At 46.6% G+C, this 21,965-nt stretch overlaps 2 protein-coding genes across 2 annotated transcripts in view; both read right to left on the reverse strand.

Annotated features, from left to right (window-relative positions):
• Positions 1 to 12,042, reverse strand: part of PGCKA1 (PDCD10 and GCKIII kinases associated 1) — a 71,754-nt gene extending 59,712 nt beyond the window's left edge. Inside the window, exon 1 of the mRNA XM_084799098.1 lies at positions 11,530 to 12,042. The gene's annotated coding sequence lies outside the window, so the exon portion shown is untranslated. The remainder of the gene's footprint in view (positions 1 to 11,529) is intronic.
• A 1,432-nt stretch (positions 12,043 to 13,474) lies between these two features.
• Positions 13,475 to 21,965, reverse strand: part of NWD2 (NACHT and WD repeat domain containing 2) — a 141,499-nt gene continuing 133,008 nt past the window's right edge. Inside the window, exon 7 of the mRNA XM_084799097.1 lies at positions 13,475 to 19,693. Coding sequence (XP_084655223.1) covers positions 15,761 to 19,693 — 3,933 coding nt within the window. The 3' untranslated portion in view covers positions 13,475 to 15,760. The remainder of the gene's footprint in view (positions 19,694 to 21,965) is intronic.

Genomic DNA, 21,965 nt, shown 5'->3' on the forward strand with positions numbered 1-21,965 from the left:
CATAGTCTAACAGTTCACACCTCTGTTTGGATATAGCTGAGAAGAATGAGAAACATCACTTCTTGCAAGTATGTTTACAGATGCCCCCACACAGGCTGCCTGGCCTGGTTGATAGACACCCCCCCTCACGTATACACACACACACGTATATACACACACATGTGTTTATGTATGCTCTTGTTAATGCCTCTGGGCCCAACAATACTGACATCTTGGAATTCTTTAGTGTTATCCAGAATTTGCTGGCTCTGAGAGGTGTTCAATCCACTCCTTCCTGATCTATTTGTAATGAAGGGTTGCACTCTGTCATTCTCAGCATGGATAGGAAGTTATTCAAGAAACATCCACAAATTTACAGAGAACAGAGTTTCTGCATTTGTGAAAAGAACAGTCAGCTTTTTAAAAGGCAAACTTGTAACTGATCGAGGGGAATACCTGTTAAAATACTAGTTTACCCAAAAAACACAGATGATACAGTAGATTCATCAGTTATATGCCTTGCTTTCATATCCATCCACCTTTGTGGTTTGTTATCTAGGTTTATATGTTAGGTACCAAAAGCATTGCAGCCCATAGCTCACGTAGACCAGCAATAGCAGGAACAAAAACTGGTTTGAAAGTGTTTAAAGTAAAATTCATACACACACATAAGCATGAGTGAGTGGGTATTTAGTCTAAAGACTGAAGCAGATGGCAGCATTAAAAAAATGGAAATGTTTAGGATCTGGAAAGTGTTCACTTGAAATAAATTAATACAACACTGGAAATAAGCTCAGCAAATTTGTGAGCTGGGAGCAGTGAGCACAAGAGTTTCTGAGAGACAGTGGCTCATTTAGGTGATGAGCACCAGATGCCAGGTGGAAACGGAACAGAAACAAAAGTGGTCTGCTTAGCTTCAGGGGAGAAGGTGAAAAAAGCAGGGCCCTAGAGGAGGGAGAGAGCAAACACAGACCTGGCAGTGCCCCAAACCTTATCCTCTCACAGCTATGGGCTGCTCTCTAATGAGATGACCCCAGCAGATTTCTGGGAGGAACTCTGGGTCTGTAGATGGTGACCTAGCAGCATCTACTTGCCTGGATCCCTCAGTACGAGGGCTGATGCTCTGATATACAGCTGTGGACCACAGCCGGGCCAGCTGAGCTGTGTCTCTGTACGTTAAGCACTAAGTCCGGAAACACACTGGGAAAAGGGCTCTGAAAGGCAGAGGAGACCAGCTCCTACCAGTGCAGGAGAGCCCTGAGAATATCAGCAAATTAAAAGGGTCTTAAGCAGCACTGCAGTTTCCTTTAGGGAGCTTAGGTTGTTGTACAGAGGAAGTTATCTGCCTATGGATGGACACACTTTTACATTCAAGGTCCATTTTCCTTTCCCTTGGATGATTCATTAGAAGAGAGTCCCTAACTAATTCTTATTGTGTGTAACACAGACACACACATGCACACAAATGAGAGGGAAGGGAGGTGAGGGGGAGGAATGGAGGAGGGGGAGGGGGAGGAATGGGGGAGGGGGAGGGGGAGGAGTGGGGGAGGGGGAGGGGGAGGGGGAGGAATGGAGGAGGGGGAGGGGGAGGAGTGGGGGAGGGGGAGGGGGAGGAATGGGGAGGAGGAGGGGGAGAGGGAGGAGTGGGGGAGGGGGAGGGGGACAGAGAGGAAGGGAGAATGAATATGAATTATATTGGGAACCATATGCATGTGAGTACAAGGCACGTGCAATCTTTATTTTTCCTGAACTGTAGTCTTGCTTCCTGGCCCTGCAGTCTTACTAAAGCGTGTCTTTCATCTAATGAACATTTTACACCATGTTAAACATTACACTGACTCTGAGCTTGAGCCCATCATTTGTGGAGATGGAAACAGGTTAACTTACTTGACAGTCTGATGAAAGCCAAGTTATCCCAGACACTGGGGATTCTGAGAGGGGACTGAGCTTGCAGCAAAAGAGAGTCCAGGTCAGCGCACCTGGGTTCTGGCACTGAGCCTGTGCTGACATGCGGTTAGCCAAACCATTCACTCTAGTGAGCCTCAGCCTCCTTATCTTTGGGGGAGACTGAACGGAAGGATCCCTAAAGCCCCGCTGGAACTGAACATTCTAGAATGAATGAGATCTGGGTTCAGAGGAGAGCTATCACTTTGGGATGGAGGAGGGACAGCAGAAGTGGGAGAGCCAAGTCATTTTCTGTTGAGTCTCTTTTCTGATTACCAAAGGACAGGTAAGAATTGCAGAGTCCAGGGTGCAGAAATGGCTCGTGTAGACTCCGAGTGGTCTCGTGAGCTCCACTCTTATCTGTTTGGAATTTATCCTTTCTGGTAATTTCTGTTAAGTGCTTGCATAACCATTTGTTTATTAAAACCAAACTATTTGTCTTCAACAAAAATTCTAAAATGCAAGACTCTATCTTGGACCTGTTCTGTCATGTTATCACATGAGCATGTCTGCTTTTGGTCATTGCAGAGTGTCACGTGGTACTTTATAGTGTCACGTGGCACTTACTGATGATGTGGCTGTTTTTGATTACAACAAACCTCCCTGCAGATTCAGACCCTAATATTCAAGCATGACACCCCCTCTTTGGCTTTTCACTTCCAATCGATAGCCACACCCTGTAATCTCACTTTGCATTGCAGGAGCCCACTCACTTCTAAGCTTTATTCAACTAGAAAGTCAACAACATATCTGTGTGTGTGTGTGTGTGTGTGTGTGTGTGTGCGCATGTGCAGAGGCCAGACGAAAACCCCAAGTGTCATTTCTCAGGTGCCATCTACCTACTTTTTGATCAAGGCCTCTCTGTGGTCTGGAACTCCCAAGTAGGCTGGAATGGCTGACCAGTGAATCCTAGGGATCTGTCTGTCTCTACTCCCCATCAAGGGAGTGATGAGTGCACTCTGCCACATCTTACCTGGTTCTTAAAGTGGGTTATAGGACTTGAACTCATGTCGTTGTGCTTGTAAGATAGGCACTTTGCCTATTTGGCCATCACCTCAATCTCGTCAATGTCTCACCAGATCTCTTCTCTCCCTAAATCCTGCCTTCTTGTTGCTTGTGCTCTGGCCAGCTGCATATCTTAGCACACTCTAGATTCAAACCTTGACAGTGACCCACACCGTGTTATCACCCAGAATGCACTTTGAGATAAGCAGGCACAGGCAGTCTGGGATTTTGGGGGTGTGTTTGTAACCTATACTTTAGGACAGAGATTAAATTACATCCTCTAGAGATGGCTAGGCAGGATGTTATCAGAAGGCTGCAACTCAGAGGTGGTTCAGATGGCTTGTTCGCTGCTTTATCTCCAATCAGTACAAAGGACTCTATGAATTAGGAACGGATGTGAGCAGTTGTTTCGCTTTGGTGAGGTGAGCGTGGCCTGGTTGGCAGCCGTGTGGAGCTGCTCCCACACCACGGTGGAGACTCAGGAGCCTGTGCCCTTCCCGGCCGCTGTCAGTGCTTATTTCAGAAAAATGCCTCAGAGAGAGGGAGTCTCTCGTGCAGAGGGCGCTTGCTGCTTAAACTTTCCACCCCCTCATCAAGAGGGGTTCACTTTGTGTCCAGTGAACATTCCATACAACCTGCCAGTGGGGAAACCAAAAAGGCAGGAGGGACCTCATGAGCACCCAGGACAGGATGCATGTCTCTGTTCCTTCCTACTCAGATCCATGTCAGAATGCAAGGCTGAACTGAATCTAAGACCAAGGGCTGAGGCTGGAGGAAGGAGATCTTTCCCACCAGCAGCCATAAGGCCAGAGGTCTCAACATCCACCAAAACCAGCTAAGCACTCTGAGAGCCTGCACCAGTGGAGGTCGGTTTAGAGTACCTGTCCTAGAGGGCCAAGCTCCCAGTGTGCACTTGATGTGTCCTGGACACGTCCTGCCTTCTGAACACATGCTTCGCTCTCCCTCCCACCTCTGCAGCTCCTTGGCTACCGAGAGCTTGTTTATCCTTTCCCTTTCTGCTCAACCTGCCCCCCTCTTCAGGAATGGGGCTCCTCAGAGATCTCACTCTGTTCCTCTCAGACTCTGAGGCTTCCCCCTCAGGTCGCAGTCCTAGCTTGTGGCACCATATGTTTTCATGGTTGCGGACCAACCCTTTATATTCCCAAGACTTGGCACAGGGCTTGCTCAGTTAAAAAAAAAAAAAAAAAAGACTACGTTTTATTCATCAATACTAGCAAAATAACCAACAGTCAAGCAAGCAAACAAAAAACAAAAAAACCCAAACTACTTTTTACTATGCTAGGTTCACCAACTCAAAACATGCACCCTCCACGGTTAGAACACAACAGTATTCTTCTTAAAAACCCAAGCAAACGAAAACCCAAAGAATATATATAAAACACCAGAAGTGAGACCGTAACCCTCTCTTTGAAATGCTACAGATGCCAGCTCACTGTGAAAGCCTGTCATTGGAAATGAGGCACTTCCCTGAGCTCTTGCGCCTCCTCATGTTGTCATTTCTTTTGTCTCAATATTTACCACAGCCAACACAGCAGGAAAGTCAGGTTGGCTTTCTTAAGAAACCTCTTGACTTTCTCCTTCCTCACAGTCGAGTCTTGGCACCTACCCACATGCAAACACGGAGGCATCACTAAAAATATTTAGAACTCTCCCTGGACAGGTATTTGAGTAAGAAATTTCATGACAAGGAAATATATGTCATTAGAAACACAGAGAAGTCCTTCCTGTTCAAGCCTGAAAGGTCCTGCTGTTTCATGGCATGGCTTTGTAAAGAGGTGAAAGTGAGGTGAGGGGGAGACACTTCAAGCTTGACAGCCTTTCCAGTCCCCCTGCCAGCCAGGACTCAAAATGCTGCTCCATTCTAGGTGCCTCGGAGAATTCTAGAAAACTGAGGTCACAGGAGCTAAGGGTCAGATGCATCAAGCATTGCCTTGTACTGCCCACTTCACTAGGAAGACACTCCTTGCCTGAAGTAGTCAGTATCCTGGTGTTAGACAGATCAGGAGACTGGGATCCTGAGGTCCCATAACAAACATCAGGGTGGACCTTCTGCAATCCAGCCTCTCCTGGGACAGCCAGGCCCGATTCAGCGAGTCACGCGTGCTCTTCTGAGACTCAAGCAAGAACCGAGGTAGAACAAACTCTTCGTGACAGAAGAAGATAACCTCCCCCATGGCCCCCGCAGTTTCTTTGAGGGGATGCTGAGCACAGGCAGACAGTAGCAGGCAGAGGGAGTTAAAGAGAACTAGGCATCCGAGGTGCCCACTGTGGGTGTGGCTGGATGCTTCCTCTTCCATGGATGATGTGTGTCCTGCTTACACACATCTGACTTTGGTGGTCTTGGAAATGCTCCAGTGGTAAAGCCACCAGCGTTTGCTCACTGTTGCTCTAGCTGGCTCACACTGAGGGGTTGAAGAATGGTACACGCCACAGCCAAGGGTGTCAGCTTTGGTAATTTCACTCTCCAAAGCTACTTGGCTTTATCTGTCTTCCTTCCTTCCTCCCTCCTTCCTTTCCCCCTTTCTCTTTCTTCTCTCTCTCTCTTTCTTGATTACATAAAATTAACACTCCTTTCCCCCCCTATTAAATACTGGAATGGAGGCAAGGTATTATTAAAACAGCCCTCTAGCTCGCTCCACTCCAGTGAGCTGTGACTCTGATACCTTCCTGTTTCCAGGTGCACCCCTTCTCCCCTCCGCTCACCCCAATCCCCAGCTGCTGCTTAGGCCTTGGCTTTGGCAGCAGGAAACATTGGCTTTTCCCCTGTCTGACAACAAGGTTTACTCATAAGGCAAAACCTGACCTCAGCAGGCCTGGGAATGAGGCCTCCACTGGTGGCCTGGGGTGGGCCTGGCCTGGGCTGTGACAGATCCCTGAAGCTTTTCGTATAGCCATACTTAGAACACTTGGCTCCCTTCACCAAAACCAAATCCTAGTGTCGACCATAAAACTTGCCCTGTCAAGTTTAAAGGAGAACAGAGATAAATTGTATTCTGTGAACCTAATCTTGACTGCCTGGTCAATTATTTCTGTTTTATGATTCTCTTTAGAAGTGACTAGAGCATTAAATGTGGTTTGTGACATGCCAGGTGGCTAGCAAACCAGGATTCAAATTTAGGTCACCTTAGTTTTAAAGATGAGACCTGTCAGTTGCCTCCCTTTGCCCCTAAGTGGTGGAACAAACCACCAGGAAGCCACCCCAGGGTGGGACTGCTGTGAAATATCTCTCCACATTTGAACCTTCCCCTTCACTGTTTTGGGCTTTTTCTTATGTTCAGTGAGAAGGGTTGGGGTTCCTGAAGCCCCTTCTGGTCATTATTCTATTAAGTGTGGACGTTCAGGATGCCTCAGTGTAGTTACTTAAGGAAAACTTAAAGGTCAGGCACAGGGGTGCACGTGTTTAATCCTAGCACTCAGGAGACAGAGGCAGGGGGACCTTTCTGAGCTCCCACTCTCCCTGATCTACAAGGTGAATTTCACGGCAGCCAGAGATACACAGCGAGACCTTCTCTCAAGTAGGAGGGGGGGGAAAAAAAGCAAGAAACAAGACTTAAAAATATAGATGATGTGAGGAAATTTGAGATAATAATAGAAGCCATTCTTTTCAACTTTGTACATCTCCTGGCTCCCCTCCCTCTCCTCCACTAAGCTACTTTGATAATGCAAGCATCCGATTTCTCCTGACTCCAAGTCTCTCTCTCTCTCTCTCTCTCTCTCTCTCTCTCTCTCTCTCTCTCTCTCAATCTGTATGTGTGTGTGTGTGTGTGTAAATTAAAGCCTATGCTCTTTGAGGGTGCAGTCATGTCTGATTTTTTTTTTTTTAACACATAAACATTCTTAAGGCTGTTGAGCGTAACGCTGTGAGTGAGACAGTGTGGTGCCTTTCCTTATGGCAGAGAGCAATGGCAGCATTGTGTGGTTGTTGCCAAGTCAGGTCTAGGAGGCAAGGCTGATTCCACCATGGTGTCCTTTGCTTGACCCTGACTAGCAAGTCTTGGTCTCAGCTTCCTTACCTGGAAAGAAGGAATTCTGTCTTAGCTACAAGCTCCGGAAGTTAGGTGAGTTATGTAAAGTGTGGGGCTGCTACAGGAGGCTTAGTGAATGGCCACACTTGTCCACAGCCTCTTGAATCCATGTAAGTTTTTTTGCTTTTTTTTTTTTTTAATGTGACTAGCTCCTCCCTCTAAGAAGTGTGGTCTATTTCACCACTCCCCTCTGAATCAGTAGTGGTCCCCCTGACTTGTTTTTAAAGCACACTGATGGAAAAGAGTGATTGTGCCAGCTGAGCCAAGGGCCCCCTGCTGCCACCCTCCCTCCTGACACCACGTGGAGACAACAGGTGGACAGGCAGGGTCTCAGTTGCTCCCCAGGTGACTCAGTTGCCAATTAAGACTCAGAGTCAGGACCACCTTGCCGAGCACAGATACGTGAAAGATACAAGACTCACTCAACTGGACCCAGCCCAAACTGCTGGCCCACAGGACCATATACTCAACAAACAGCGGCTATTTTGGGCCATTATGTTTGTTATAAATGTGTGTTAATAATCCATGGGTCATTTGTTATACAGCAACAGATAACTAACACTGCAGATACAAGCAAGTTTCCAATAAACAGGAGAGTTATATTTTAGGGCAAAGGTTAAGTGAAAATGAAGTTTCTACATGCTAAAAATTCATGCTAGTTAGTAGCAGGAAGAACTAAGAAGCAAAAACTCAGAATTTGCACCGAGTGGGCAGCTGTATGAACTTGCACAGGGTCGTTTGATCTAGCTTCCCTTTTCCTCATCTATAAATTATTTAGAACAAGTGACTCTTTAAATTTCTACTCAAAGTAAGTATTTTCAAAAGTTACTTATTTGCTAAAAGATAGTTATGAGCTCAATTTGATAAAAACAATAGTATTTTGTTTGTTTGTTTGTTGTTGTTAGTTTAATCACAGACAAACTTCCCTGTATTTCTTTGCTGGCTCACAGTGGGTTGTGAGTAAAATATTCACCGTTATCATAACAGCCATATATTGAACCAGTAGTGTGGGAGCTCCGAGTGGACTATGAGCTCAAATAGCTAAGATCATTAGGGATCAGAGAGGAAGCAACATCGTATAATGACAATGATTTACAGGTAAAAGCCAACTTTGTTTGTTCATTTCTAGGTTGCAGTAAATGTTTGGGAGATGCGAGATTGCATCTTGACATTAAAGAAGACGGATACTGTTTTATAGCTCTAGCCCAGTGGTTCTCAACCTGTGGGTTGTGACCCCCTTTGGGGTCACATATCAGACATCCTGCATATCAGATATTTACGTTATGATTTGTAACAGTAGCAAAAAGCACAGTTATGAAGTAGCAATGAGATAATTTTATGGTTTGGGATCACCACATGAGGAACATGTATTAAAGGGTAGTTGCATCAGGAAGGTTGAGGACCACTGACCTAGGCAAATCTTTGCATTTACTGCACACAGATGGCCAATTTAGGCATTCAGCTATTAGATTCTGTTATTAGAAGCAATAAATTGCTAAAAATATGAACATCATTATCTCATTCTTATGAAAAGCCTTCCGTCTATGACGGAAACAAACTATGTCATGTGCCGCATAACTGTTTGGAAGCACAGTTTATGTTTACCAACCTGAAAGGGGAAAAAAAAACTAATTTGGAAATGGTACATGAACTAACACTGAAGACCAGAGTCACTAAATCTTTAAGTCCGTTGCTTCTCTAAATATCTCTCTCAAGTTGCTTCTCTTCTCTGGTCTCCTGTGAATTCCTGTAGCAGCTGCCTTCCGCCATGTTTGCAGACGCCCTCCTATCCTTTTCGCTGCAGCCAGAGTAAACTTTGGAGAACAGATACGTGCCTTGCCTCAAGCCCTTCAAAGTTTTCTCCCAAGACTAGATTCTTGAGGTGGCAGCTGGCTGTGTCCCTGGCACCCTGCCAACTGCTCGGAGTTAGAGGTTCACACACACGTGGTGTCTAAGGCCAGGTCAGAGTTCATTTGACTGGAGAGAGCCACTTGTGCTGACTAGAGCTCACTCGTCCTGATAACATGCCAGACACCGTATTCTCTGATCTTAGCTGACACTCAGGGCGGCTCAGTGGTGTCTAGGGGCTCTGACTATGCTGAACATAGGTTAAGATATTTATCTGCTTTAAGAAACATATTCACGGCTTATTGTTGTAAATATATCTTAAGACAGGATCATTTTGATGGTCTATGATCTTTTTGAAGATTCCAATTTTTGTGGGACCATGATATTCATAGGGGGCGGGGGAAACGTGAGAAGACAAATGATTTGATGTTTGGTTTGTTCCCTTCAGTAGCATTCAGGAAGTAACCAGAGGAAGAAAGGTTTTGGCTAGGGGCCAGCATGGCTCTGAGGCCAAGAACAGGCACTAAAAAGACCATGACTGGGCGCCTCATCTGACCTGTAGACAGTGAGTTCTGTTCCACACCTGTCCTCCCCTAGCATGGTGCAGTCAGCTCTTGCTAGCTCTCTTTTCTGTATTATCTAGTGAGTCTATCTGTAACCAGCCAATTACTCTAGTGATCAAATTTAGAAATGAAATAGGTTCTTTAAGCAAGAACCCAGAAGCTCCCGATGGTCAGCGTCACTGGGAAATCGTATGACTGGGTACATCTTAGGGAGAGGATGAGCTCTGCTGAGGCTAGTATTCAGGTACTGAAAACCAGAGTTCATTCTAAGAAACATAGGCAGTGGGCTCTCGGGGCACCTCGCTCCAGGGGCACCTCGCTCCAGGGGCACCTCCATCAGGAGCACCTCGCTCCAGGGGCACCTCCATCAGGAGCACCTCGCTCCAGGGGCACCTCCACCAGGCAGTTCTCAGAGGCAAGCAGTCAGCACTCGATTTGCCCTTGGGCCAAGACTGGCCCCCGACAGCAGCACTGAGAACACAGTTTTCAGGTCCTGAGAAGTGCAGGGTCCGAAGTCAAGGAACCCTTCCATTTTTAGGAAAAAAAATGTGCTCGAGTGACAAGCAAGTTTGTGTGTGTGTGTGTGTGTGTGTGTGTGTGTGTGTGTGTGTGTGTGTGTTGTTTCGCTTTAAATTCTAGGTATGTAAAATTTTCTTTGGAATATAGTGAACATGGGCTACATCTATCTGTAGAAATTATTAGATACCAAGTTCCTTGGGGGGCATGAAATAAACACCTATTTGCAGAATAAGTGAAGGAGCAGGATCAAAAGATGGGCAGAGGGAGTGAGCTGGACAGAGGACCCACAAGTCACCTTCCTGTACCTGTCACCTCTGTTTCTTCTCAGCGAGCCTTGGAGCTGGTTGATTACTGAGTCTTCATAATTAACAGAAACACAAACAACCCAGAAGTCTCCTAAATGATGGACTCTCCATATTGTTCCGGATATGTGCCCTGGGGCAGGGGGTTTTATGGGAAGGGCTAGCAAGGTGTTTCAGAAACACTGGTGTTTAGATGGAGAGAGCTACTGTATCCGCCTTAAAACAGCACGAACTGGAAAATCATATGGGAGGAAAAACTCCAGCAAAAATAGACGCTACCACCGTAATACACAGCTACTCGCATTTCTTCTTTACTCATCGCTACAAGGTTTTCTTTTCTCCAGTGGTCATTTCTTGTCACCATAGCTGAGTAACAACCACCCAAGGCGCCCACCCACAGGCCACCACCAACAAACACTCTGGCATAAACAACTAACACCTTTTCTTTAATTTGAAGCGTCCCCTGCAACACCCACTTCCTCTACATTCGTGGCGCAAATGTCTATGCCACGACGGAAAAGAATACGTTCAGAGTCACTAGAGATGGGGCTATTTTTGCTTTGCATATATGATTAATTACAGTTCTGGGAGTGGGTAAAGGCCCCACGGATACCTGCTTGGTATTACTGAAGAACTCTTCATTAGTGATTGTACAAAAATCCCACCATCGGTGCTATCCAAGCCACGGAGACCCAGGTGACTGACCTGAGAGACACTTGTATATTAAATATTTACAGCGTGCTACCATTTAGCCCTTTTCCTTTGGCGCCCACTTTCCTAGTCCCAGGCCCTTGCGGGTCACCCCAGAGTCGCTGTCCCTCCACGCACCCTCACCCTCACCCTCGCCATCGCCATGGACCCAATCCCAGAACCCAAGGGCATTTCAAAGAAAGGGCGAGGGCGGTCAAATTCCCTTCCCGTTTTATTCAAGAAAAAGCCCTCAGATGCTTAAATACGGCGAACTCCGTACACGGGCAGATGGAAAACGCTCTTGCAATCTGTCCGGTTTAAGTTTCCAGGCACCGCTCAGAGTTACGAATTGGGAGTTTAAAAACCAAACCATTTTACACAACTAGCACTGGCGCCCTTAGTTTGGGGACCTGTTCCCGTCGTCCGCCCGGTTGCTTCTCTTCCCGCGCCCACTAGGTTAAATTCCCCCGAAGTCATCAAACCAGGGGTGGCCTCGCCTCGTTCCTCCCCGTGTCCCCTCAGGAGAAGGGGGACCGAGAACTAAGAGCGACGGAGGAGCGAAGCGGGCACTCCTGCCCAGGACCAGCCCTCCTCCTCCCCGAGGAGTCCGACGCGGCCAGGGGCACTGCTTACCTGCGGCGGGGCGGCGGCTCCAGAGTCGCGGCACCCATGGCTTCGCGGGCCTCGGGCGTCCGCGCTGGGACACGCGAGTGGGTCAGTGCCGAGCCCGCCGCGCTGCAGCCATAGCCCGGCCGCGGTCATTGGGCCGGCGCGTCACGTGGGCGGGCAGAAGGCGAGCCTCCCGCCACCGGTAACCCTTTACCTGCGCCCTGGCCCGCGTGCGCAGGCTGCAGGGACAAGGGGACTTCTCGTGACCTTGAGTAAAGGGTCAGCGAGCCAGCACGCGTTAGCTGCCAGGTCAAGCGCTCACTGCTTGTCGCCTGCCTGATGGCTTGGACAGACAGCACAGACGCCGCTGCGACCGTCATTCCCAGGGGCTACGCGCTTGCCTGTATCTAAAAGGCCATAATGGGACGGGTGAAAGAACCCTGCTTCCAGACCCCTTCCCTTGTGGTGTCAGAATGTGGGACGCTCCATCCAACAGACTTTACCTAGGGAAGGTGGAGAACCGGTGGCTGAATTCTGAAATTCAGCTTAAGGTTTGAGTTTTCTTTCCACCTGGCCCGGAAGCGGTGGAGTTTGCCAGGAAAATGTGTGAAGCAACTGCGCCATCTAGCGTACTCGCGTTCCTCCGCTTGCCGTGAGAGCATAAAACCGGATGCTGGAGAAGGAACACCCCAAAGATCTACTTTCTCAAGAATGTTCGCGCTGGAGATGCCCGCTGTCTCCAGAGACATTTGCCACACTCTATGGGAGAACACTCAGTGGCTCTCAGTCCTTTTCTCGTACTAAAATAGCTGTGCAATTTCAAATTTATGAGGGATTTATGAGTAGAATTTCAAATTTATGAGTAGATTTATGAGAGAAATTATACGAAGGAAAAAATTCTTGTCACAATAAATGACGCTCAGGTTCAATTTCCAGCCTTGTCAGGAATTGCTATGGGGATACAGGTCCATTTATATATGAGTTAGGTTATTCTGATCACAAAGGACTTTGAAATTTGTCTTGGGAGAACCTTTGAGGTTCATCTCAGACATAAAGAGAGGAGGGTAGTTTTCTTTAAATCTTGGATTTTTGACGTTTTTTTTTTTTGTTTGTTTGTTTGAGAGTAGTCGTTTTGTTGAGAACTACGTATAAGGTTTCATCCAATTGTTTATAGCACCGCTGAAGTTTCCAATGTTGCAGTGCTTAAAAATATTCTTTTTGGGGGTGGTGGTGGTGCATATAGGAATTATCAAGCCAAAGGTGTGTGTGTGTGTGTGTGTGTGTGTGTGTGTGTGTGTGTGTGTGTGTGTGTAAGTATCTGGGGAGGTTCTCTTAGGTCTTGCTCACTCATCTGGGAATTTGTGAGTCAATCTACTCCTAGGCCATTACCTGCTCCAGCCACAAGAGGCAGTGTCCTGTGTGCACAGATAACTTATTTTCTCGATAACTCTGAGCTTCTAGAGGGCAAGAGCTATTTTATATACCTCTGTGTTCTTGGCACAATTTGTGATTAGGTAAATATTTGTTGACTGAATTCATCAGCTAGTTCTGAATACCGGAGGAAAAAACAAACAGACAAACAAACAAACAAAAAACCCAAACTCAGGCACCTTCGATGACTTCCGGTAATCTTTAGTAAACCAGTAAATACCTTAGAGGTTACTGTCGCCAAGTGACTACTGGCTGCTGAATCTTTCTTTTGACGTGCTTTGAGAGCTAAGAGAGATGCTGTTGATATACTGGAACCATGTCTATATTCTTTATTGCTAAGCGTTCTCACTTATACGTGTGAAGTGAAAATAGTGCCAAACTCAGAGGCTGTTGTGCAGATGCCATGGCGTTGTGCCTAGACAGCTCCTGGTATAGTTCTGGTGCAGCCCCTGGGACTTGGTAAATTTGAATAATCACTTATGGCCAGCCTCGGTGATGAAAAACCAGCAACACTCAGGTTTAAGTAGCTCATTTTTTTTACTCATACAAACCATACATACACAAGACTTATATCATTTGAACACCGAAATAATTTTCTAGTGTAACAACTCTGTAACAAAATTTAACTAAATGTAACATTTATGAAAATATAAATCTCTGATTGGGTAATTCATCCCAACGATACAAAGTTTTACATTAAAAACATTCAATATGAGCTATCAGTTGCAAACGCATTAGGAAAAATCATTCAAGTCACTTGTTGTACTCTAGTGGCCTTTACACGGAACACTCACACGCTACATTTAATTCATCTAGGGATTTAATTGTTAGAAATGTATGGTGTGGGGACAGGAAGAAGAGTGTGTTGGTGAGGCGCTGAAGGTGTGGACTCCAGAGCGTGGGACTATGGACCTCAGCTGTCCCTGGCCTCCCACCTACTGGCTGGTGGCTAAACTAGGAGGGACACGCCGGGGAAAAAAAAAAAGTGTTTCACCACGGATTAAGATGTTGACATTTCCAAGTGCTTACATGTGAAATCCTTTCACCAGTGAAACACAACCGACGTGCATTTCCTACGGGTTTCTGTCATTTTTCTCTTGCCCATCGCGCCAGAGATCAAGATGTCGCTGTGTAATGCTTTTCTCATCCTACTCCTGGCATCCTCACCAGGGTAACAGGCTGCAGCAGAACCCATTGCCTCCTTTATTTTGTAGTCCACAAAAAAAGAAACCAATTACACGGCGAGGCTACAGGTGAGGCTACAGGTGAGGCTACACGTGAGGCTACAGGAGCGTGATGAGTTAGAAGCAGAGCTGGGATGAAAATAAAGCCGGCTCCTTGTTCACTGTTCCAAAAATAAGGCCCGCTCCTTGTTCACTGTTCCAAGCGGCTTCCACTTTTAAAGACAATCAAATCAACCACCCCTACTGACCCCCGGGAAAGGTCTTTTAGAACATGCCACATGGAGGACCTGGAAGGAAGAAAATCCCTTCCACCTTCTGAGATATATTTTCCTTTAAGTTGGTGAAATAATTAAAGAAAAAAAAAACCCATGTCATAGTTTCTGCTTTGAAGTGGGAAGCTGGGAAAGTCCTCAGTCTGGACGTGGACAGGTAAAGAAGCATACACGTACAGTGTGTGGAAGTAAGAAAGTGGTTACAAACAGGGCGGGTAAGAACCTTTGGACGTCCTTAGGATGTGTGGGATCTTTTAGCACAGAGACAGGCATATTCAGTTTGTCCCAGAGTATTTGGTCGTTTATCTGCATTTTACACAGCAGAGAGGAGGAAGGAGAGTAAGGCAACGTCACCAGTGTTTCTGAGATGGCGTGTCTAAAAGCTTGCTTTCTGTTACGGTACTGCAGGGGTCTGGGAAACCGAGGCTTCCAAACAACTCACTGAAGAGTACAGACTCTTGTTGGTACAGTGAAAGAAAGGAACAGGTGTCTTGACTAAACCTGTAATGCCCTTCCTAGAATTCTTTACACGCAGCACAAATGTGTGCCTCAAGAAAAAGGTGTGGAAAGATTGTGATTTCTTATTAAGTGGGTTCTTCTGCAACCCGAGAAAGAAACAGTTTACAAATGATATACCCCCTTACACAGAAACCCTTGCATGCAGTCATCCATTGTGAGTGTATTTTAGTGAAGACCAACTCTCCATGTTCGGTAGCCCTATAATAGTGGTAGTTAATCCTTGTCCTGGTCTGTTCACCATCTCACACGTTTTATGTGCTGTCTTGGAAAACCTGAACACACGTGGACATCTTCCTTACACACTTTTGCACCGTTAGACCTCTTGTGTTTACACAGTTGTCGGGATTGAGAGGAGATATTAAGGCTGCATTTTGCTGTCACAACCCCATTCAGAGTCAAACAGTTCTCCGCCCGCCATCTTGTTTTCAACTGGCTTCTGTAGAACTAATTCTAGTCCAACTGGTCTACCTAGAACTCTAGCGTCCCTCATCTGGATCAATGTAGTGAATTGTGCTGATTCTTATTACACAGCAAATTGAAAAGATTTTTATCCTCCTTTTTCCAGGTGAAATGGCCATTTCACTATCACTTCTGGAAGTTTTTTGTTTGTTTGTTTTTGTTTTGTTTTGTTTTTTACTTTTCTAATACATTTGGACAAAAAGATGGCACCCCAGTTGAGTCTCATAGTTTTGTTCCTTTCATGAAGGTATTAGTAAACTGAGAATTCTGGCATCTTTCCTGCTTTTAAGAAACGGGCAGCTTATCATTTATGACGCAGAAGATGTACTTTCCTTTTTTTTCGGTTGTACATGGATTATGTGTTTTTAGTTAAGCAGGCTAAACATCGTCTCAGTTATCTGGTGTGTAGCTGTGGCCCCGGGATTCTAGGGCAGCACACACCCGATCATAACAGGAGTTGTGTTTCTTGGAGGGTGTTGCCTCATTGGACTCAGAGGAGTCACTCACGGTGATGGGACTGTCTCTTGCAAACACCTCAGTGGACTCTCGCCACAAGCAGTCCACAGACACTTTAAAGGAGTAACTGTTTGACTTTGGCCGGGATGTCTGTGTTGCACTGTTGAAAATCTGTCTGCTATTCGAAGTGGCAATCTTGATTTTCAGTGCAGCGTCTACACGGTCCACGACTGTGTAGATTCCTATACTCCCGTCATCAAAGCCGACGATGATGTTCAGGTGTCTCTGAGAAAGTGCAAGAAAAGTTGGCGTTTTGTAGAGGGAACAAGCACCGATGTTTTTGCCATCAGCCAGTCTCATTACAATTAAGCTAGATGTCGCATCATTTTCCTCCTCCTCCTCACCATTGCGGAAACAAATATATACCAGGTAGCGACCGTCCCGGGAGAGCCTCTGCCTCCAGATGACTCCAGAGGCGTGAACTACCCGTAGTTTCCCATTGTGTAAGTCCAGTACATTGATATTTTCGTCTCCCCGGGATATAATGCCCAGCTTCCCATTGGGAGAAATTTCAAAATCTTCCAGGTTTTTTAAGAAGTTGCTTGGAAGCTGCACACGTCGACAGATCACTTCCTCAGTCAGACTCCAGATGTTTACAGTCTCAGCAGACGTGATAAATACGACGATATCAGGGCAGTCGGGGATCAACTTAAAATTCACAATGGTGATCCCATCTTCGCAGCAGAATTTCTTGGTGATACTGCCAGTCCAAAGACTGACTGCCAGCACTTTGCTTTTTGTCATTCCCACCACGAAGGTGTTGGCGGAGGTAATAAAGGCATTTTGCAAAGTGGTCAAGATGTTGCAGACCCTGTGGCCTGTGGCCAATCTCCAAACCCTGGAGGCATTTTCCTCACATAGAGAGACCACAAACTGGTCGTTGTGTGTGATCAGCAGCTGAGAGATTCGTTGCCCATTAATTCGGAAGAGGTTTTCCCCACTGTTGGTGTGCCAGACGTACTGGCTGCTTTTGTCATCTGATGTCACCATTATGTCTCCGGTGGATGTTAGCACACAGTGTTCCACTATTCCTTCATGCTTAAATACTGCTTCAATGAACCCACTGCTGAAGTTCCATTTATGAACACAGTCAGAGCCATCGAGAGAGTAAATGATCTCCCCTCTGGCAGGCAACACCAGGCTCTGGATGGGCTTGCCAGTTTTATCGATGTTGGACATTGCTGTGATTATGTCTATGTCCCAGATGGAAAGAACACCGCTGGTTGATAAAGACAGTAACATATTGTGGTGACTAGATTTTACCAACTTAACTATGGTACCTGAGATTTCCTGCAGGCTTGCCATGCACTGTCCTGTGTCCCGCCTCCAGAAGAACACGGCTGGGGTGTTCTCCATGGTTGCAATGATACAGTCTCCGTTTTTGGATAGCACAGCAGATATAAAGCGCTCGTTGTGCCTGGCTCTGAACTTCTCAGCCACCTTCCACATGCCCGTGTCTAAGAGCTCGATGCTGAGAGCTTTACAGATGAGAATTGCGCTTTGGTCCTCCGAAAGCTCAATGCTCACCACTTCGCTGTCTTCTTTTCGGCAGTCAAAGTCTTCGGTCAGCTGGGGGTTGGATATGTCCTCTGTATTCCAGACAGAGAGGCTTCCCTCACTATCTACCATGACCATTTCTTGAGCCGTGTCCAAGATGAGAAGGAACTTTACAAAGCCGCCAGAAAATTCTGACGTCACTGTACATAACTTTTCTCCACTCCCTAAGTGGAAAATGGTGGTATTGTTGAGGTACTGGCCACAGAAGGCATACACCCCATCCAGGGAGCACTGGACACAGGTCACTTCATACCAGCAGTGGAACTGGTAAAGGGGCCATCCATAGAGCAGATCAATGACAGTGACGTCTTTGCTGGCCTCCAGCCATGCCAGGGCATGGTTGACAGAGAGCGTAAACCCATTGATGTAGGTGGAGCCACTGCCGTGCTTAGTCCCTTTGATTTCCACCTCAGACAGCAGGCAGGAGTTGACATTGTCGTAAACCAGCAAGGTGTTGTTTGTCGTGGCAACCACAAGGTACTTCTCGTCGCTGGTGAGCTTCATGCCCAGGATGACAGACTGGGCTGTGGTGATTTGCCGGAGCAGCTGGCGAGTTTCTACATCCCATGTGCTGATGGAACCGTTTTCTAAGGCCGTGAGAACAGTGCTAGGGTTACAGGTGGGGAGGATCTCTGTGACGTGCAGGTGGCTGGACGCTAAGGGGAGACGCTCAGGGCTGTATGTCACATCCATGGACGAATGAAGAGGAACAATGGAGCAGTATTTGGGTCCATCCTTGTCACATTCTAGGAGAAGGTGTCGGAGTTTGGGCAGGGAACTCACGACAGGCAGGAGCCTTTGCTGAAGCTCTGCTGAGAGGGAGCCCGGGAACGCGATGACCTTGTTTCTGATGCCTCGGAGGGTGCTGGCCAGGAACTTCAACTCCTTTTCCTGTGAGTAGTTGTAAGCCAGTTCTATGTCAGCGAGCACTTTGTCGAACTGGCCAATTTTGATCATGGTGTAGAGCCAGCTGAAGTTCATGATGATTCCGTACAGCAGGTCATCCGTTTTCCCACACCTTGTCAGATGGTACAAGAGCTCAGACATTTTCCGGTGATTGACAAAAAAGATGTCAGGCTCTAGTGGGTTGCACTGGAAAACCCAGGGCTGGTCAGGGGCTTGCCTGTCGAAGGATGCTTGTTCCATGAAGTGCTTTTCTTCCTCAAGCAGACTTCTGTTCTCTAAGTCGAGGCAACCGTTCAGATAGGGGTCTTCCAGGCAGAAAGCTTTCCTCCGGCCTCCCGACCACACCCCTAGAAAATAGTCGGCCAGGATTGTGTGCATTTCACGGAGGTTGCTGTCCTCCTGCAGATACCGCTTCTGAGCTATGAGCTGCAGGTGTCTGTTGGCCCAGACTAAGAGCGTGACGTTCTTCACGTGCCTTTCTATCAAGTACCCATTGAGACCCTCCTTGAGCCGTGCGATGTACAGGTAAGGTACTCGCAGGGGATTGCTGGGTCTGGTGTTTTCATTGAGTTCGTTCATAACGCTGTTGTCTAGGGCTAACACGTCCTCCAGTTCCATCTCACTCAAACCCATTTTGGCCATGGTGATGTAACCCAGAGCTCTGGAGACCAGTTTCTGACCACACTTCTTCTCCAGGGACCAGAATAACTGCTCTATGCTTTCATGGACGGTCACGCAGAGGGAGGACTCATCCACATCCTTGTGAGATCTCCAGTGTCTCACCTCCCTGAAAGTTAGGTTCACGAACATAGGCAGCGTGCACTTGGAGAACGCATTGTTTACGTAAATCTGCTGGCCCGATGTGACCTTCCTTTTGACCCTCAGCAGCTGGTGTTTGAGGACCTGACTGCACATCTTCCTGTCCCGAGGAATCAGCTCGATGTAGTTGTTTTCTTCGTGGATAAGGCACCTTAGTTTCTGCAGGATCCCGTGCTTGTTGGGCAGTGTGGAGAGGACAATCCGCACGAAGCGGGGAAGGTGAGCAGGTAGCCACCAGAGCTTCCTAGCATCGTCACTCTCCGAGAGCTGCTCTAGGGCGTCGAATATTATCACCAGAGGCCTCTGCAGTGAAGACTCATTCAACAGGTTTATGAATAAGTCACGGAGGTCATGGATCTTCTTAGGAAAGCTCTGAACCAGACACCGGTAGTTGACTGCCAGTTGTTCGCAAACACTTAGAAGGAGTGTCCTCAGATCAATACTCATGTCTGTGGTCCCTAGGAATCTCACAATGACAACTGGGTCAGAGTCTGGACCTGTGTCTTCGTGGAGCCAGCCGTAAGCCTAGAACATATGAGCAGAGTTTAGAACAGCTGTGCCTTTACACAATCATAATCAACAAGGTTCCCCTCGAGAGCTCAGACTACTAGCAGCAATGCAGAAAGAATCCCCAATTAAAAAAAAAAAAAGGACCAATCACTTGGGAAAGGTAAGGTGCTGCCACAAAGGTCAAGTGCAGATATATGGGTGGGACTCACAGGCGGTAAAAACCACCTTCTAAACTCTAAGGAAATACTTGTTCAAATTCTAAAAACCACAGAACATTCAATAACCATAAATCTGAATACATAGTCTGGTCATTTTTTCATCTAAATCCCTAACTTTTGGTAGTTGATAGCACACAGTATATACTTAGTGTTTCTTTAATGGCCCACTTAAGTAATGATTTATAAGTTACATAGAGTAAATGTTTTCACTAATCGAAGATTATATAATTCCATACATGGCTGACCAATTTTTAGTTATTGGAATGCAATAAAATATTCGCCACCAATATTATACTGAATAGAACCTTTTGCAACTGAAGTATTTTTGTGATTCTACAGGGTCATCATTGTGATTATTAATTCCACCACAAAGATCTATGTAACTCGAGACAAGAGAGATGGCTCTCAGCTCAGAGTGACTACTCCTGGTTTCTAGTACCCATATCTGTTGGCTCACAACCATTGGTAAGCCCAGCTCCAGAGACCGACACCTTCTTCTGGCCTCTGAGAGTATATGCACTCAAGTTCACAGACCCATACACAGACCCATATGCAATACACATAATTAAAAATAAAAATAAATCTTTAAAAAGTCTACACAATACTGGCTATAAGAGGCTAGTTAAGTGATGTGCTTTCTAATATTCCAATGTGTAGACAGGCATTGATAATTTAATATGATCTCTCTGAAGGGCACAAGGGTTGACAGGGATATTAATAGAGGAGGAAACTGAAGCTCAGGCTAGACCACTAACTTGTTTCGCGTTGAATGGTCATTAGAAGCAAAACTGGAGTAGAAGCCGTGTCTGATTTTCTTTCCTTTCTTTCTTTCCTCTGTGCCCTTCCTCCCTCCTCTCTTTCTCCCTTGCCTCCTTCCTTTCCTGTAGAACTAAGGGGATACAGAATATAGGAAGGTCGGATCTTTGAGGTAGTTCAGATTAAAAACAAAGTAAGATTCAAGGTCCATAGATGTGAGTTGGGTAAGTGGCAGAGCACAGGGGGCTCTATGCTACTTCCTTCTGTTGTTGGAAGCTGCTTTTAGGGAGGCCAGCCGTGCCATGCACCAACTGCCCACTAGGAGCTGATCTTTCCTGTGCTGAGGCTGCTGTCTCTGGTGTCTATGGGAACTGCCCTATAATTACCAGCTGAGCTCACAGGAGACAAGCATGAGATGCCTGTTGGAAACAAGGACAAGTGACCGTGAAAATTCTTGCTGACACATAGCTCACCACTCACCAGTAGAGACAAGTGGCAAGAAGAGGCAAAGAAACCGGTATGCAGAACCCTGGACTGGTTACACACACACACACACACACACACACACACACACACACACACACACACACACACACACCCCGGAACCAGATCTCCAGAAGTCAGAGAGCGTTTCCATCACTCAAGATGAACTTTGCATGACTAGCACCCTGCAGAGTAGAGCGGCTTCTCTGTGTGAGCGCATTAGCCTGCCACATGCAATCTGGGACCTTGCATGCACACGGAGACACACCACACGAACCTCCTGCTCAGTCATTTCAACAATATTTGTAACGTTCCTTCCTCAGGAACTTCTTATGTGCCCCTCCCACAGTCATGTGAGAAATATTCCTGAAGTCCGAAGATACATATGCCAAACTAGTCAAACCAGAGATTAAAGTCTCTCTCCCTCTCTCTCTCTCCCCCGTGCCCTCTCTCTCGATTTATTCTGATAGAACACGGTGCCTCAGGTCAGGTCTCTACTTCACCTGGCACTTAACTAAAGAAATGGTTGCATCTTGTAAGGGAAGGAAGCAGCTGAACATGATGTTCTAAGGCAATCAGGGTGAGATTTATCCACCGGATTCTCAGCTGTTAATTTGCTTTGCTCTCAAAAAAAAAAAAAAACAAAAAACAAAAAACAAAAAACCCAGCTGCCACAGCAGGGGCGATGCAGCCAACCCTGTTTTTGTCCTCATGGTGACCAGTGTGATGTTGTGCAGCATATGACAGACTATAGGACGTCACAAGCAATGGGCGAAGGCCCCACCAGACAGTGTACGGAGCACGGATGACGGTGTTGAGCAACCATCGGA

This window comes from Acomys minous (assembly GCF_964271855.1).
Source record: "Acomys minous genome assembly, chromosome: 10".
NCBI lineage: Eukaryota > Metazoa > Chordata > Mammalia > Rodentia > Muridae > Acomys > Acomys minous.